This window comes from Mytilus californianus, unplaced genomic scaffold, assembly GCF_021869535.1.
Source record: "Mytilus californianus isolate M0D057914Y unplaced genomic scaffold, xbMytCali1.0.p SCAF_18, whole genome shotgun sequence".
Classification (NCBI taxonomy): domain Eukaryota; kingdom Metazoa; phylum Mollusca; class Bivalvia; order Mytilida; family Mytilidae; genus Mytilus; species Mytilus californianus.
The window spans coordinates 10,904,470-10,924,437 of NW_026262666.1; the positions used below are offsets into that span (position 1 = coordinate 10,904,470).

The 19,968-nt window shown below is 32.7% G+C and overlaps 1 protein-coding gene across 3 annotated transcripts in view; it reads left to right on the forward strand.

Annotated features, from left to right (window-relative positions):
* LOC127726711 (uncharacterized) overlaps positions 1 to 15,006 on the forward strand; it is an 85,870-nt gene extending 70,864 nt beyond the window's left edge. For 2 of the 3 annotated variants that reach the window (XM_052234177.1, XM_052234176.1), the window contains exons 11-15: positions 865 to 1,182; positions 3,451 to 3,531; positions 6,039 to 6,139; positions 12,788 to 12,936; positions 14,777 to 15,006. In XM_052234177.1, the coding sequence (XP_052090137.1) occupies positions 865 to 1,182; positions 3,451 to 3,531; positions 6,039 to 6,139; positions 12,788 to 12,936; positions 14,777 to 14,840 (713 nt within the window). In that variant the 3' untranslated portion in view covers positions 14,841 to 15,006. The remainder of the gene's footprint in view (positions 1 to 864; positions 1,183 to 3,450; positions 3,532 to 6,038; positions 6,140 to 12,787; positions 12,937 to 14,776) is intronic. The other variant, XM_052234178.1, reaches the window with a different exon arrangement.
* Positions 15,007 to 19,968: the final 4,962 nt, after the last annotated feature.

Here is a 19,968-nt window from a genome sequence, read left to right on the forward strand (position 1 = left end):
TTTCGTGGTCAAGTCCATATCTCAGATACTATAAGCAATAGGTCTAGTATATTCGGTGTATGGAAGGACTGTAAGGTGTACATGTCCAACTGGCAGGTGTCATCTGACCTTGACCTCATTTTCATGGTTCAGTGGTTATAGTTAAGTTTTTGTGTTTTGGTCTGTTTTTCTTATACTGTATGCAATAGGTCTACTATATTTGGTGTATGGAATGATTGTAAGGTGTACATGTCTAGCTGGCAGGTGTCATCTGACCTTGACCTCATTTTCATGGTTCAGTGGTCAAAGTTAAGTTTTTGAGTTTTGGTCTTTCTTTCTAATACTGCATGCAATAGGTCAGCTATATTTGGTGTATGGAATGATTGTAAGGTGTACATGTCTAGCTGGCAGGTGTCATCTTACCTTGACCTCATTTTCATGGTTCAGTGGTCAAAGTTAAGTTTTTGAGTTTTGGTCTTTTTTTCTAATACTATATGCAATAGTTCAACTATATTTGGTGCATGGAAATATTTTATGATCTATATGTCAGTCACGCAGGTTTTATTTGACCTTGACCTCATTTTCAAGGTTCATTGCTCGGTGTTAAGTTTTTGTGTTTTGGTCTGTTTTTCTTAAACTATAAGCAATAGGTCAACTATATTTGTTGTATGGAAGAATTGTTAGCTGTACATGCCTGCCTAGCATGGTTCATCTGACCTTGACCTCATTTTCATGGTTCATTGGTCAATGTTTAGTTTACTTGGTTAATGTTAAGTTTATGTGACAGTTGTAATAAAGCTTTATATTTAGGACTATCAACATAATATCAATGATTAGTAAAGAAGGCGAGACATTTCAGCGTGTGCACTCTTGTTTTAATAACAGGTGTATCATTTGGACAGACAACATTACTAGGGGCAACAACTTCTGCACCAGCAACTAGATTATCATTTGGAGTAACAACTCAACCTGCAACTGATTTAACCATGGGTGGGTTAGCTAAAACCACCACAGGTCCAACATTAGGTAGAATTGCACAAGCAAAGCCTGGTTTTAGTCTTGGAGGTACAATAAGTCAGCCAGCTACAGGACTTGGTGGGACCCCACAAACATCAACTGGATTTGGACTAGGTGGAACTACACCATTACAAACTGGTCTTACCATCGGTGCTGCTGGAATCAATATTGGACAAGCTACAAGTGGTATGTTTAAAAAAATGATCATGTGCCTGGGTAACATATACAGTCGACCTCGTTATCTCGAAGTCAGCCAGGCCAGAGAAATATTTCAAGGATATCTGTAGTTCGACTCAAATAAAACCGAAAGTTTGACAGACCAAGGGACACAACTCTTGCTTAGCTTAGTAAGGCTAAAATAAATCGGGATGGATATGGGTAGGGGATTGATATTCTGGTCTCAGATGGATGTGTTTGAATGTTATGGTCTTTTATTAGTCTCCTACCGACGAAGTGGAAGGGGACTTTAGGTTTGCACTTCGTCCGTCTGTCCGTTTGTTCATCTGTCGGTCTGTCCATCCGTCAGTCCTACAAATCAGCTTTCCACACTTTTTTTCTTCGTTCTTGAAGATATTGATTTGATATTTGGTATATAGTTTTATCATGACAAGTTATAGATCAAGTTCAAATTTTGTTCCGGTCTGATGATTTAGTCCAGAGTTATGGACCATCATAACTCTGGACCATATTTAATGTTAGAATACTATGTTAAACCATATTTCTGTACAAAGGGAGATAACTCATTTTTTAAAAGATATTCTTTGTTAAATTATTTGAAGAATTTTTTGGCAGGTTTGTTTGTTATTTAGTATAAACTAATTTTCTGAATGCTATATATATAAAAAAAAAATTTGAAGAGAAATCCTTTAATTAGATAATAATCTATTTTTATTAATGTATATATTTCAATACATTACATTGTGTAGATAAAAGTTGTTGACATTTTATAGATAAGTTACAAATCTATATTTGATTATAATTTGAAAATAGATATACACTGTATTACATCATATCTAATTTTAGAGAACTATTAATCATATCTAATGTTTTTTTCACTCATATAATCAGTTTTCCACACTGTTTTTAGTCGTGCTTGAAGATATTGACATGATATTTTCTTTTGTTTACACCATGACAAGTAATAGAACAAGTTAGCATTTTGTTCCAGTAAAATGAATTTTTACCCGGTAGGGGACTATGTATTGCCATGCAATACTCTCAGAATGCTTGTTATTATAATAACATTTTATGTTTTCGTCTCTTATTTATTTCTTTGTACAGTTACAATTGTTTCCTGTGGTTTTCAGCCGAGAGAGTAATTTCCAATCGATCTTAGCGTTATTTAAAGTTGACAAACTTGTTCATTCTCGTATACAAGAAATTTTAGAAAATTTTGATTTCTTTTCTTTTTCTTTTCTTTTAATCTTTTTCTGCACGAGAAAATACAAAAAGAATAAAGAAGCCGATTGAGTAGTTTTTAGTTGATCATCAATGGAAGTCTTAATTCCTTCTTTATACACAACCAAGCTCATTAGTGTATGATTACAGTTAATTGTTTTTAAAGCATTTTAAATAATTTTTCATAAACTATAACAGTGTATCACTAATTATTTATCATGGTGATCAAGGATAATCTTAGGTAAACACTTGTGGAAAAAGAATGTCATAAATCAATACAGTGATCAGTGACCGGAAATTTAATTACACATGTATTGTCAGATTAACTCTTCAATCCATTTAAATCCCTGAGGTCATGTTTTGACATTTGTTTATTAGTTCGAGATAAATAACGAATGTTGAATGCTTTTGTTAACGTTGGGACCATAAATTTAGTTCGAGTCAACTGAAATTTCGACTCATCCAATTTCGACTCATCAGGAGTCGAAATACATATATTTATACGGAACAATGTTTCGGGACCATGAGAAAACTTCGACTCATCCAAAATTTCGGGTCAACCAGGTACCCTAGTTCGAGACAACAGTTAACTGTATTTAAAATGCGCTTAAACAGCCAAATAAAGTGTAATAAATGTAGGGCATTTGCATAGTTTCTTATCAAATGTTTACATTGTTTCTTGTTTTTGCAATGTATTACACAGCATTTATTAGAATAAGCAAACACATGAAAAAGGAATATACATGTATGCAGTTAGCTGTTATTAGAAAAAAAGCTGAAAAAAATAATAGAAGAAAATTTAAAAAATGTTTTAAAAAACAATATTTATTATACTGTCCATTTGAAAATTTGATATGCCAACTTGCATAGTAAGTCAAACCTTACTTTCTTGAAAGAACCTGCAGATTTAAACTCCAAAAGTATAGGAACTCTTCTCAATGTCTGATATCATAAATTTGACAAAATATGAGAATACTACAAAAGTATTCACCTTATTTATATCAAAGTTAATAGACAACTCAGGAATAAGAAACACATATTTTCTATCTTTATTAGATGGATCTAGTATATTTGGTGCCAAACCACAAGTTACAGGTCTGGGAGGTGTTGATCCAAAGACTTCAGCGGTTACATCTGGTAAGGGTTGCTATGACGATCAACCACGGAATAAAAGCAAAATTTTTATTTTTAGTTAATTGTGAAAAAATGCATAAGATTTAGACAATGATAAGGTGTCTTGATATTATACAACCCTGTTTTTTAGAGAGAAAATCATTTCAAGTGATTCAAAAGTAGTTTCACCCCGTTTATTGTTTTGTGACATATATGTTACATAGCTGACTTTACTCTGGGTTGTTTATATAAGTATTACATTTGTGAACAAGAGATAACACTTTATTTTCAAAAAGTGCTTGTTATATGAGGAGAAAATGAATTTTTCCTCACTACTAAATTATTAAGTAATTATTTCTTGAACATTTTTGTTCACAAATATTGATTATAAGTATATGAGAGCTACACGTGATTCACAAATATGTCCTTCTTTCATATTTAACATGTGGTGGTCATATGTATTTCAATTTTACCTGAATTAATAAGGAATAGAAAGTGGAATAAGTTTATAGTAATGGAACTGCATATAACTTGTTGAGAACTAAACACACCAACAAATTTAAACTATTATCTAAATGAAAGACAATGAAAAAGTAATATCTATCTATCATAATAGCTTTTCTTAAAATAAGTTTCGCCAGACATTTATTTGGATTTTATTTAAACAACCATTATATTTTTATGCCCCCGCTGTAGCAGAGGGGGCATTAAAGGTGTGGGACCACCAATTCAAAATCCCTATCTATTCAACAAAATTTTGAAATTTTCACAGCTTTCTTAATATTTTACCTTAAGTTTAACTTCATAGAAACCAAGTATATCCTGAATTGTACATGTATCACCTTTCTATATGCCAATTTTCAACCCATGTTCAAAGTCTTGTAAGAAAAAACTGCCTTTCAGAAGCCAAGTACTACTAAGAATAACCCCTGGTTTTCTGGAAATCTTAAATTAGTATACTATGGAGCGCATTAATCCTCAATTTTTAATGCAAACTCATAGACAAGTAAATTTTGGCTCAAATTGGCCTAAATATATTTCTCTTTCACCAAAGTTTCATTTTTGCAAATTTGTTAGTTAGTTTAATATAAATAAGAAGATGTAGTATGAGTGCCAATGAGACAACTATCCATCCAAGTCACAATGTGTAAAAAGTAAACAATTATAGGTCAAAGTACGGCCTTCAACACGGAGCCTTGGCTCACACTGAACAGCAAGCTATAAAGGGCCCCAAAAAGACTAGTGTTAAACACGTACAATTCAAACAGGAAAACCAATGGTCTAATCTATATAAAAAACGAGAAACAAGAAACACTTATGAACCACACCAACAAACAACAACCACTGAACAACAGGCTCCTGACTTAGGACAGGTGCATAAAAATGCAGCGGGTTTAAATGTTTTAACAGGCGCCAACCTTCACCCTAACCGTGTTTTTAGATTTTTAATTTTGGGTCCCGTTTTTTAAATTGGTCTACATCAAGGTCCAAAGAGTCCAAAATTAAACTTAGTTTGATTTTAACAAAAATTGAATTCTTGTGGTTCTTTGATATGCTGAATCTAAACATGTGTTTAGATTTTTGATTATGGGCCCAGTTTTCAAGTTTGTCCAAGTTGGGGTCCAAAATTAAACTTTGTTTGATTTCAACAAAAATTGAATATATGGGGTTCTTTGATATGCTGAATCTAACCATGTATTTTGATTTTGGACATTGGACCATAATAGGTAAATTAAAAAAAAATCAAGTTCTTAGACCACATTCTTTCTGTGTCAGAAACCTATGGTGTGTCAAATATTTAATCACAATCCAAATTCAGAGCTGTATCAAGCTTGAATGTTGTGTCCATACTTGCCCCAACTGTTCAGGGTTCGACCTCTGCGGTCGTATCAAGCTGCGCCCAGCGAAGCATTTTATTTTTATATGAATGCATATTGTAAGGGTGGGAAAAGCTAAAAATAGCACAAATTCAGGTTAAAGGCTCTAATTTTGCAATATGTGACTTTTTTGCCAAAAAAAGGTTGAAATGTGGCTACTTGCATTATGTACATATTAGTATGGAATACATAATCATTGGAGTCTTAAGAAAATAGTTTTGATAAAAACAAACTAATAATGTGCAATGGGATTAGCTGTCGTTAATGTCTTCTCAGTTTCCTAATTTTTATATGTCAACATTATATAAACATTGTTAAAGAACTTATTGTCAGACACATACTTAACTAAAGGGAATAACAAATGTATAACCTCTTATAACTTGAAAAAAAAGATTGAGATAAAATTTGAAGGATTTTAAAATGTCACTTAAATTGTACAGTCAAACATTTCAAAATATGAAGTCTTATTTAAAAAATTCGTAATCTAGAGAAAAAGTAATATTAACTTGGCTAAATATGAATACAAGCAGCTGTCAGGTATATACATGTTCTTTACATTTTTGTGTATATATATAATGTATTAGTGTGGAAAATGCTCTTTTGGGTAGCAAAGAAGAAAAAATCAAGTGAATTAGTATATTTTCAATATTTCAGGTAATCCAAATGTCACCTCATTACCGAAATGTTCACTGACAGACCCTCTTATACTAAAAGAGAAAAGGAACACAACTGCAAAAAATGTATATGAGTTACAGGTAAATACATAAGTTTTAATTCCAAAAAGTGAAATTAACCTGATCAAATTTACCTGCCACTTATACCATAAAAGTTATTGTCTGCAAATATATGATACATTTTACAGACTTTCATGTGAACTACATGAAAAATATACATTTACATCAATTTTGGCAGGTGTACAGATGTTCATTAAGAATAAGAACACTTCTGTCCAATATATTTACGGTATTTCATAATGTTCAAATGAATTGATAAATACAAATTGGAAGGTGCTCATTGACACATATAAAATCATATTATATCCATAGATTGACTCAAATTCACAAGTTATGTAAAGATGAGCTATAAATTTACATACATTTTCCATGATAATCAATCTAATCAAAGTTTACAGACTCACATAAATGCTTTAGTATTCTAGACAGTTTGAGAGACTGCAGTTAATGAAGAATTTACAACCAGAGTAAATTCCGTCAAATGTTTGTTTTGTAGTAGATGAAATGTGCCAATGATGTTTTGAAGTTCCTTGGCTTTCAATACGGTTGTATTTCAATATGGTTGTATTTTCTGGTCTTGACTTGTACAACTTATTTTTGGTTAAGAAGACGTCCAATTGCCTGACACAAGAAATGTTTTTGTGTCTCGCCTTGACGGAGTCAAAAAGCGAGACATATGTATGCTGTTTCCGGCGGCAGCGGTGGCGTCAACAATGTATTAGTTTGTGATTAGGTCAGTTTATGGTGAACCACTAGTGGTAGGTCAATGATATTTGGTATGCAGTTGTATTAGCATTGGCACATCTTATTACTGTAGTCTTGTTTCTGGGCAATAAACACACAAGAAACAATCTAAGGGGTACGGATTCTTTATTTCGTAGTTTATACTATAATCCAAAATAAATACCCTGTAATAACAATACATTATATTAATGGATGTAATACAATTAAGTAACTATATAAAAGATTTAAAACATTATGTTAACAATTATGAACAAGGAAACTGTTTACTTTTCCAAGCATTTCAATAATAAAAGAATACTGTATAATTTCATGAAGTCGGAAATAGTGATCTCCAATTCTATTGTCTCATAAACACATCTAAATACCAAATCTAATCATAATGCATATGTCGGTGCATTAGTAACACATTATAACAGTAATGCAATGAACTGTTAAATACCAAATTTAAATAAGCATATTTAAAAATAACATATACATGCAAAGCAAGAACATACGTGCAAACAAAGCATAAAGCACTTTCTAAAGCAGACAATACAATAAGCATAACGCACATAGATTCAACATAACATAACCTACCTCACAGGTATTTGTGAAGGCTTGAAATACAATATTCAAATCACATCAGGTTGATGCCAATATGGTGCATCATCAACATGGTAGATACCTGCAGTACAAATATTAAATTCATAACTAACCTATTCTGTATGGAGATTATTTTGCCCCACTCCCTCAGTCATGGTCTATTGACTTTGAAACTCTTGCTTAGATATTTGTCTCGCCTTGACGGGGTCAAAAAGCGAGACATAGGTATGCTGTTTCCGGCGACGGCGGCATCAACAATATATTAGTTTGTGATTAGGTCTAGTTTATGGTGAACAACTAGTGGTAGGTCAATGATATTTTGTATGCAGTTGTATAAGCATTGGCACATCTCATTTCCGTGGAGATTATTTGGCACTGCCCCCTCAGTCATGGTCTATTGACCTTGAAAATTTTGCTTAGTTTACATGTATTAGTTTGTGATTAGGTCAGTTCAAGGGGAACCATTAGTGGTAGGCCAATGTTAATTGGTATTCAATTGTATAAGCATTAGCACATCTCATTTCCATGGAGAATATTTGGCCCCGTCCCCTCAGTCATGGTCTATTGACTTTGAAACATTTGCTTAGTTTATATGTATTAGTTTGTGATTAGATCAGTTTAAGATGAACTGCTAATGTTAAGTCAATGATATTTGGTATGCAAATTTATTGGCATTTGGAAGTCTTATTTCCATGGAGATTATAAATTAAAGCCCCACCCCCTCATCATGGTTCATTGACTTTGAAACTTTTACATAGTTTCAAGTTAATGTTTGTGTTTAGGTTTGTTTAAAGGGAACGACTTATGATAAGTCAATGATATTTGGTATGCAGTTGTATTAACATTGGCAGATCTCATTTCCATGGAGATTGTTCAGCTATGTACCTTCAGTCATGGTTCATCGACTTTGAATATTTGCATAACTTGCATATTAAAGTATTGCTATTTTAATTTCAAAATTTGCATTATCAAAATTACAAAAAGGCGAGACATATCTCTGTGATAACAGGTTATATGTATTATTTTGTGATTAGGTCAGTTTAAGGGGAACCGTTAGTGGTAGGTCAATGATAATTGGTATGCAGTTGTATAAGCATTAACACATCTCATTTTTGTCTCGCTTTGATGGAGTCAAAATGGAGACATAGGTATGCTGTTTTTCGGAGTCGGTGTTGACGGTGGCGGCGTCAACAATGTACTAGTTTGTGATAAGGTCTAGTTTATGGTGAATCACTAGTGGTAGGTCAGTGATATTTGGTATGCAGTTGTATTAGCATTGGTACATCTCATTACCATGGAGGTCATTTGGCCCCGTCCTCTCAGTCATGGTTAATTGACTTTAAAACTTTGCTTAGTTTACATGTATTAGTTTGTGATTAGGTCAGTTTATGGGGAACCACTAGTGGTAGGTCAATAATATTTGGTATGCAGTTGTATAAGCATTGGCACATCTCATTACCATGGAGATTATATGGCCATGCCTCTACAGTCATGATCTATTGACTTTGAAACTTTGCTAAGTTTACATGTATTAGTTTGTGATTAGGTCAGTTTAAGATCAAACATTAATGTTAAGTCAATGATATTTGGTATGCAAATATATTGGCATTTGCAAGTTTCATTTCCATGGAGATTATACAACCTCATCCCCTCATTATGGTTCAAAGACTTTGAAACTTTTACATAGTTTACAAGTAAATGTTTGTGTTTAGGTTTTTTTAAAGGGAACGACTAATGAAAAGTCAATGGTATTTGGTATGCAGTTGTATTAACATTGGCACATCTCATTTCCATGGAGATTGTTTAGCCCTGTACCTTCAGTCATGGTTCATTGACTTTGAATATTTGCATAACTTACATGTTCAAGTTTAGCTATTTTAATTTCAACATTTGCATTATCAAAATAACAAATAGGCGAGACATCTCTGTGTTAACATTTTATTTAATAAAATCATTACTTGTTCCTGACTTAGGACAAGCAAATACAGAAAATGACTGGATTTAAAATGTAAACAAGTGCTCAAAACCCAACCCCTGACCAGAGATAATTGTGTAACAGCACAACATAAGAACAAAATCAGTTAATGAAGGATTTTGAACCGCTTTCAAATATGATAACAACTATAACAGTTCATGATTGATTGTTGGGTTAGTGTTGCTCAAATTTAAGTTTCCGAGGAGACTTAAGTGTTAATACCTGCCAACTTTCAAAATCTACATTGGATATATTTAAACTATTCTAAATTTTTATTCAATACATATAGTAGTTTTGGCATAATTTGATTTTTCTCTCGTTAAAGTTTCGGTTTGGCAGCACGTGCCAGTAATCAACAGGTAATAAAATCAGACCCATGAAGTAATAAAGAAACATGGTAATTACATGGTTATTATATAATTACACCTTTTTGTTTGTCTTGCATGATCTTGTTATTGAATGTGTTTTATTTACATTGGATTTTTGTTATGGTTTTCTGTTTGTTTGGTGTTTCTGCTTGAATGTATTTTATTTTTGTAGGATTTTTTTTTTTATTTTGTGTTTGTTTTCTGCTGGAATACTAGTAAATATATATATATATTATATATATATATACAAGTGTGGACACAGATCAGTGTGGATAGTATGATTGGATGTTTGACAGTGTTTTATATGACAAAAGGAGTTCTATGTTTTATGTTTTCTATGTATTAACTGTGTTGCACAATGACAACCAACATGAGCATTAGGGTTGTTGTTTATGCAATATTTAGTTTTTTATGTTCAACACGGGCATGGAAGAGATACTGATTGCATTAATTACCAAATGATTATGATAGAATATATATGTTCCACATCTTTGATTTTGGATACATTTTGTAGCTAGGAGAGGAACACATAATAGGTTCATTTTTTTCTTAATGTGATTTTTTTATATGGGAGATGGTATCTGAGAACATGTATTTGCTTACTATTTGTATGGTTCTATTTATATCACTTTGTGGGGGATTGTCAGTATCATAAGTAAAAGATTTATGTTAAATGTGGAAATTGTTTCTCAGTTTAGAAGACATTTAATGTTTTTTAGTAATGACAATGTCTGACATGATGATTGGGGCTAGATGAGCTAGAAAGTGAATTTCTGTGTTATTTTTTATTAATTCTTTGAAAATATCTCCTCCAAAGCTGGTCAAAGCAAAAAAAAGTTTTGACCAGTATGAAAATGATATCAACAAAAGAACCTTTGTGAGCATGCTTCAAAGACTCATAACTAACTACAGAAGTCATATGATAAAATGTCAAGTGGATATAATGAACATCTACTTAATATGTCTAAATATCTAAAAAGTTTTAGTATTCAATATGAAAAAGCTATTGCAAAAGTATTCTCTTTTCAGTTTTTTTTGTTATATGGATACAAATATAAGTGATACCAATACAGTAAGGCAGTTTTGTTATGGTATGAAAGTGTAGTAATTAACATTTACTGTTAATTCACACAAATTAAGAAATAAACAAATGAATGATAAATGTTGAACATGTACAATGAAATATATTTTAGAAATCAATTAGGCCAGATAGGCCTTATAAATTTTGGTCTTTTTCTTAACATACTGAACGACCATTTACACTCAGGACTGAGTCGCCAGTAGGCGGTACAGATGTAAAAAAATAAAGTGTAACAAAAGAACCTAGCATCATATTGCTAGTAGCGCCAGTAGCATTGTTTGGTGAATTTGTGCTTTTTTTTTTAGTTTGGCTAATGGACAAAAAATGTTTGGTTCAAATCTAAATAAAATGCTTTTATCTCCCTATTACTTACATTGTACATAGAATGGATACTACTTTGACAATTCCTTGTACATGAGAGTTGTCTGTCAAATCTTTATTTCACAAAGAATGAATTGCATAACAATGAACTGAGCTCAAAGCAAAGCACTTTAATAATACACTTAGACAATGAGCTCAATCCAGTGATATACTTTGTACTACAGGTCCTTCATGAACATCCTACTGGCCAAAACCATATCTCACAAACATTACATACTACTTGGTTGGATCAGAAGTCCTGAAAAAGACATGAACTTTATTAACATATTTTAAGTATATACACCGGTTAAAACTTTCACAAATTTGTGGTAAAATCATTCAGTATCTAGCAACTATCAATCGCTTCATGCACAAGTTGATATAGGTTGAGTACCCCTCTGTCAGAAATAAGAACATACCTCCACCTAATTTTAGTTAACTGATGAAGAAACATTCAAAACTATAAAATGTTGTCTAATAGACTAGCTGCAATGCATCCCAGTTTTCTAAAATGGTAGGTGGAACCTAAAACTCAAAAGATTTTAAACTATGCATTTTAAATATTGCAAATATACATGCAAAAATAATAATTCTAAAAAATTCGCTATATTTTTCCTTATTTTGTCTTTTGTTCTTGACTGTATATTGACCTCTAGATGTCTTTCAATTACATCCAGTTTGGCATGGGTTGATGTTTGATTGTTGTACATGTTATATATCGACGTGGATTTGGTTTATATAAATTAGGCGTGAAATAATTTTGGTTAACTGAAATCCTTTAACTTACTTCCAAATTAATGTTAATACTGAGGGAAAAAATTACATTGCTAAATAACCACTTCAAAACACATGCAAACTTTTTGAGAGGAAGCTCTGAATATTTGACACAACATAGGTTTCTGACACAGAATGAATGTGGTCTAAGAACTTAAAAAATTTTAATTTACCTATTATGGTCCTATATCCAAAATCTAAATACATGGTTAGATTCAACATATCAAAGGATCCAAAGAATTCAATTTTTGATGAAATCAAACAAAGTTTTATTTTGGACCCTTTTGACCTCAATGTGGACCAATTTGATAACGGGGCCCAAAAATCAAAATACATGGTTAGATTCAGCATATCAAAGAACCCCATATATTCAATTTTTGTTGAAATCAAACAAAGTTTAATTTTGGACCCCAACTTGGACCAACTTGAAAACTGGGCCCATAATCAAAAATCTAAACACATGTTTAGATTCAGCATATCAAAGAACCCCAAGAATTCAATTTTTGTAAAAATCAAACTAAGTTTAATTTTGGACCCTTTAGACCTTAATGTAGACCAATTTAATTCATTCTGTGTCAGAAACCTATGCTGTGTCAAATGTTTAATCACAATCCAAATTCAGAGCTGTTTCAAGTTTGAATGTAGTATCCATACTTGGTCATACTTGGCCTTACTGTTCATGGTTCAACCTCTGTGGTTGTATCAAGCTGGTCCCCACGGAGCATTTTACTTTTTATTGTTTTGACCTTATGGACTATACATGGAGTACCTTTTTTTACTTACAGGATAGTGTCAGGCAGTTGTCAGATGAGGAACGTCATGAGCTTATCAAAAAATTGATTGAGAAAGATCAACAATTTGTGTATGACAACCTGGGTGGATCAACTAATGAACAAGAGAGAATTAATGTCAGACAAACGTGTCCTGAACTAGTGTAGGTGCTTTGATTGTAGAGAAATGCCAAAAATGAGAAAAAGTTTGTTATATCGGGTGACCAAGAGACACTTTCTGAAAAGGGAGGTATATAGTGATGGAAAAGTCAGTCTGTTTGTTGTCTTTCCATCCCACTTTTGTATCTGAAACTGTCTATGAACACCCTGACAGAATTTTGTGAAACTTTCAATGGATCTTACTCACATGATACTCTTTTGCACCTCCTATTTTTTTCTTTATCAAATAATGTTTGGTTATATTCATTTATTGTACTGCACAATTGTTTCTGCTTTTCCTTCTTTACCCCTAATAAGAATTTAATGAATAAAAACTTATCTATGTAATGCCATTGTGTACATTTTAATTTGGCTTTTTTATAAACTTATTACTGGGATGTTTCCTTAGCAAATCATGAACTTTGCTATTGCTTTTTGTCTAACCTGACCAAAGTAGCCGAGGCAATACATAGGCATGCTATATCCGGTGGCTGCTGCTTTGACTTTGTAAACAAGTTTGAGATTAGGTAAATGTAAACGGAACCACTAATAATGATAATTGGTATGCAGTTGTATTAGCATTGGCACAACTCATTTCATGGGGAGATTTTTTAGCCTCACCCTCTGTCATAGTCTAATGACCTTGAACCTTTCATTTGATTGTTATATTGTTGGTTGCTTAATGTCCAGTAGATTAAATGTTATAAAGTATGTGATTACGTCAGTTTAAGAAGAACCATTAATGTTAAGTCAATGATATTTGTTATGCAGTTGTACTAGCATTGACCCATCCCATATCCGTGTAGATTATCTGGGCCCGTCTCCTTTTTGAGGCCCTTCATTTTCAGTCATGGCTCATTGACTTTTAATGATTTGCAAAGATTAAGGTATTGTCCTCTTAATTTCAACATTTGCATTTTACTATCAAAATAACATACAGGCACCTACGTTTTAATATTGTATGTATATTGTGTCATAGATCAAACTTATTTGTATATATAGTGTATGTTTACTTGTTTTTGTTTAAATGTCTTTTCGATCGAGTTAAGCCATTTCAATTGATATTTTATAGTGTGTCTTTTTATGTTGTAATGTTACACTACTCTCACATGTTAGGGTGAAGGTTGGTGCATGTTAAAACGTTGAAACTCACTGCATTTTTATGCATCTGTCCTAAGTCAGGAGCCTGTTGTTCAGTGGTTGTCGTTTGTTGGTGTGGTTCATAGGTGTTTTTGGTTTCTCGTTTTTTATATAGATTAGACCGTAGGTTTTTCCTGTTTGAATTGTTTTACACTAGTCATATTGGGACCCTTTATAGCTTGCTGTTCGGTGTGAGCCAAGGCTCCGTGTTGAAGGACGTACTTTGACCTATAATTGTTAACTTTTTATAAATTGGTAACTTTTTATAAATTGTGACTTGGATGGAGAGTTGTCTTATTGGCACGCATACAGCATCTTCTTATTTATATAAGACATAGTTTGTGTTGTATCAACAGTTCATTATATACAATTTTGTACCTTTATTTGCAACTCCTCCTTAACCCTTTCTTAGAATTTATGAAAACTCTAAACGATATAATGCTATGGTGTACCTGTTATATTCTTTTTAAATTAGAATCATTTTTGGGAAGTTTTTAGAAATTATAGACATTGTCATTGTTTTATGTGGGGGTAGGGGTTTTCATTTTATGAGCTTTGTTCACAGGACTTTTAGTTGTAATCAGAACTGAACTCCATTTATAGCTACAAAAATAATTTGATTACTTGTTTGTCTATATGACGCTGTAAACTTTATTTAGAATATATAACAAAAAAATAACAGAATTTACTCTTTTTCCTCAACAGGACTTCGATTTGGTCAGCCTTAATGAGGTTTTGTTGCTGTAGACAAAGAGCAGAACCACATTAACATGCTGCATACACACAATTGATTTTGTGGATCTTGAGAATTAGCAGCTGGTAACTGAGGTATCCTGTCCTGCTGTGTGTGGCAAATACTTGACAACTATCCTGGTCCATTTGAACAGTACTGGAGACCTTGGAGGCTAATTATTTGTAATAAATATTTTACATAATGTGTGTGTGTTCCTTTTCATTTTGTCATCCCAATTTCTGTTAACATAATGCTATTCTTGGTGTATTGAATTAAAACCCATTTAAACATTTTTATTCAATCATGTCTCCTAATAGACAAAGGAAAGTGTTTTGTCTTATTAGTGTTTCTTCATTTTTGGTTCTTCTCGTACAATCTTGACTGGGTCATAACTTTTTTTTATATTTGTTTTACATTTGCTTATGGTATTTACCTTAAGACAGTGTGGTGCATATCATCATGGCCTTCATGTGACTTTGACCTCAAGGTCAAAATACTTGATTTGTTTGCCCCCCCCCCCCCCCCCCCTTCTCAACAACAACAGACTTTTGAGAGGGGGATATTATCCCTATATATTAAGAACTGCGATGACAAAACCTTTTAAGTGCACCATAGAATTTGTCTTGATTGGGTTAATTCCTACCATGTCATATCATAAATTGTTGAAAACATCCATTCACTATATATATATTTACAGATTTTTACATGGCATTTTCCCTATCGGCCGTAGTATCAGCCCAAGAATCCCATATTAGGCAAATCAGCGTTTATTACATATGCAAAACCCAATGTATTTAACAAATATGTAATAAATATAAAAATATTTGTTTTGCCATGACAATATCTTTGTAGTACTAGAATTCCTTTTTTTTCACTAGTTTTTTGTTCCAACTAGTGTGTTCTTATAGTTGTTCTTAAAAACAAGAAAAGTTCAGAATGAAATATTAAAGTACTTACAAAGCAAAAAAATGCAAATGTAAAAGTAAAAATGTGGATATTGAACCAGCAAACGCTAACAAAATTAAAATATATAGAGGTCATTGCATAGTATTGAACAAAAGGTACTTGCCCATTTAAGAATAAGAAGATGTGGTTTGATTGCCAATACGACATTTATACCAATCAAGTACTAGTACCACATTGCAAGGCCTGATCAGTCTGAATTCAAAACAGGTGATTATCAAGTCAGCAGAAATGACATAACATTAACATATCTAAAACACAAACTTCTGTTCATGTCTTCAGAAAAAAATCAGATTTCTAAATTACTATATATACGAGGCAAATTTATCATTGAATGCTCCATAAAAAAGATACATGTACCATGCAAATTTGTCAAGTTCATTGTGAACACTTTAGGAGCAATAGATGGAGCTGTGAGCCCCCGTTTAAGTTCCAATAAAAACTGAAAAAGAAGGGGCACAACAGTACAAACATTTGTGTAATGTTATGAAGAATCTGTGAAAGTTTCAACCAATTGCTTTCTCTTGTTTTATAGGAGGAAGAAACTACTAGATGTCCTCCCCATTTGTGGTATTATTACAAAGTCCATGTTTTGATAAGGGAGCCTTGAAAAAGTTTTAATCAAATGCAAATTCGAATTATTTCATTTTAGATGTTGAACTGAATCCTTTTATAAAATAATCAATTTTTTAAAATTTATAATGAGTTATTATTACCTTAAAAATCTCCCAGGGCAGTCGCCATTACTTCCTTGCCTTATGTGTCTTCATTTTTCTGTATAACAATCAAATTGAATGGTGGCATGCATGTAAACGTGAATGTTGAATATTGAATAAGGAGATTTGTTATGATTGCCAATAAGGCAACTATCCACCAGAAACAAATGACGTAGATGTTAGCAACTATAGGTCACCGTACGGCCTTCAACAATGAGCGAAACCCATACTGCATAGCAAGCTTTAAAAAGGCCCCTTCATCACAAAATGTAAAACAATTCAAATGGTTAAAACCAACGGCCTGATGTACATTGATTAATCTCGCAGATTTCTTAATTTCATGAAAAAATATTGTAACACAAAAAACATATTTACACTTTTTGTCGATCAGTTCAATATGTTCAAAGTGTACATCGGCGACTGTGAAACCGTCTGATCAACTTTTTTTGCTCAAATATATTCTAAAATGTATTTTTTCTGTTTTTTTTTTTTATTTTCATAAAATATAGTTTAGTATCTCAAAGGTCTCCAAACATAAAAAAAAACAACTACCAAATAACAAAACATATCCTGTAAATATCCGGGCAATCTGTCATTGCCCGAATTATAGAAATAATATAATTCTGAATTATTATTTTTGCATTTTTTAAAGTAATTTTTTAATGTTCTGTGGTATATTTTAGTAGTTTTGTTATATTTTGTGTACTTCTGGGGTATATTTTGGGTGTTCTGTGGTGTTCTGTGGTGTTCTATTATAGTAAAAAGACGGTCCTACTAAAAAGCGCCCGGGAGCGCCCGGGGAAAAGAAAAAGCGCCCGAGGAAGAAAAAAAAGCGCCCGGGAGAATAAAATAATAATACTTTATAACAATAAATGTTTTCCTGAATAAAAAAAAAATAATCACTGCTTGTTATGTCCTTAATATAACTGGGGATATGTACGATGCTACATCTAAAGTGTGTAGATAGTGTTGTTGCACTTTTACATTTTAGATTTAAAAATTGTGTATAAGTAAGTAAGTAAATATAAACAAGAGTATATAGAAGAATCATGAACGATATTGTCCTCGATCAAAACGTATATTTCGTTATTTAAAAAAAATCCGTGTTAATATTCGCAACTGCATGTAGAACACTTTTCAAAGTTTTGTATTTTATTAAACACACTTGAATTGACGGTGGAAGATCGTGGAAGGGTTTCAACATGCCTAGCTGCCACTAACAAAAGAAAAGTTAAACCCACTGCTAAAGCAAATATGATATTCTGGCCTTGTGGAATATGCCGTAAAAATTGTAAAATTGCAAGCATCTGCTGCGACAATTGTGATGCGTGGTACCATCTACGATGTGAAGAGTTGGAATTGGCAGACTTTGAGATGTTCCTCACAGACAAAAATGTGAATTATTCATGCAAAGGGTGTTTTTCCCATGACCAGTCAGATGAATACACATACACATCAGCTTTATTACGATTGACAGAGGTGAGATTTGTAATATATTATATAAATAATAGAGAGAAAATAATAAAACTTTTTGTTCAGTCAAAAGGTACGCTTATGGAATTTTAATATTTCATTATTCTACCCCCGTTTTCATTTTTAACAATCATATATTATATAATAAGATAAGACTAATTAACAATCACTAACTGTACACACGACACGCTGATTACGGTAATCCGATTAACCACAATCGTTGATATACGTTGTACACTTGGACCATTTAAACTGCTGTTATAACGATACAATATGAACGAGAATGGTGAGAGATTCTTGGTCCTATAAAGAAAATACCGGAAATCTATATTTATAATAACATTTTAGCTTTAAAATATATAATATAAGAAAAAGCGATATCTGGTTCATATGAAGCATTTGAATTCACTGTCTCGTTTGTCATATAATAAAAGACAGCAAAATAACTGGACAATAGTGAAGTCACATGCTTTCTAAACTTTTATCTATTGTCTATTATCTGAATTTGCAAAATACTTGTCTAAAATTAAAAAAAAATCAATGTGCATAACTTATTTCATCGACACAAAGTTGTCTCATGCCAAAACAATATCTATATATTTTCCCCGGGCGCCTTTTCTTTTCCCCGTGCGCTTTTTTTTCTTCCCCGGGCGCTTTTTCTTTTCCCCGGGCGCTTTTTCTTCACCCGGGCGCTCCCGGGCGCTTTTTAGTAGGACCCTAAAAAGACGCTCCGTACAAACGACAACCACTGAATTACAGGCTCCTGACTTGGAACATATACACATTCTGGTCAAAAACTCTGATGTAAAAATTAGAGAAAAAAGTAAGTTTATAACATTAGATTGGTTGATTGGTGGTTAACGTCACTTTCAACTCTATTGGCTATATTGTGGGGATCAATTTTATTTGGTGGATAAAGCCGGATACCCGGAGAGAACCAGTGTCCTTCGGCTGGAAAACTGGCAGTCCTAGACAAGTAAGATTGGAGTCCAATGCACCTGCTCCGTGCGGGGTTCGAACTCGCAACTTCAGTGTTGACAGGCTAGTGATACAGTAGTTGGACTACTTGCGCAACTCTACCACCGAGGTGCCTATACCATTAGATAAAGCACCAGTTAAAAAAGAAAACATCAATTAAGATTGAAAAACAGCCATATTAAGTATACTAAAACTTATTGCAGATACAAAAATATTAAATTCGGATTTTGTAAACTATGCACAAGTATAAAATATAGTATTATTTTGAAAGAATTTCCATTAATTCAGGGATTTAGGATCAATTGTTATGCTCTCGTGTATATGGATCTACAAAATTTATGGCTTTCGGAAACCAGATTTACAACAGCACCTGGGTACAGCTGTACTGATTCCCCATACAAGGACATTCACACTTGATCATGTCTTTACTTTTAACTTTAAACGAAGTGTATCTGTTGGACATGCACAGCAAACTAACAACATCTATAGAAATATAATATTTTCAGATCTATTCACATGATTGAAATCGTCTGTTGATTATCAAACCAGAAGTTCAAAAACAAAGTAATTTCATAGACTGAGGGTTGCCGCGGTTTCTATTGTTTATGCTGTAGAATTCTGTTTACAAGTTTTCGGGGCTTTGTATGTAGAATTTGAACATGATCCCTTTAGAGAGCCCAAGATAATAATAAGCTGGAAGGTTAAATTTTATCAAAAAACTGAATAGCGTGTTGGAATGTAATTGTACAATTATCACAGGGGGTCAGAAATCGAAAATATTACATTGCTTGGATTTAAATGAATATGGAATCAAATGATGTATGATTTCGAGACGGAAACAATTGCCGCACTAAATTTGGGTCAACTGCCACTTGGAAATCGGTATATTGGAAAAGGGTACAAATTGTGCCTTGCAACAGGCCACAGAGTGGCACTCTTCACTTGTGTGAAAGGTATTCAGTAATTTCGTACCATAACCATTTCGTACCATTGCTATTTCGTACCCAAAATTACCATTTCGTACCATTATAATC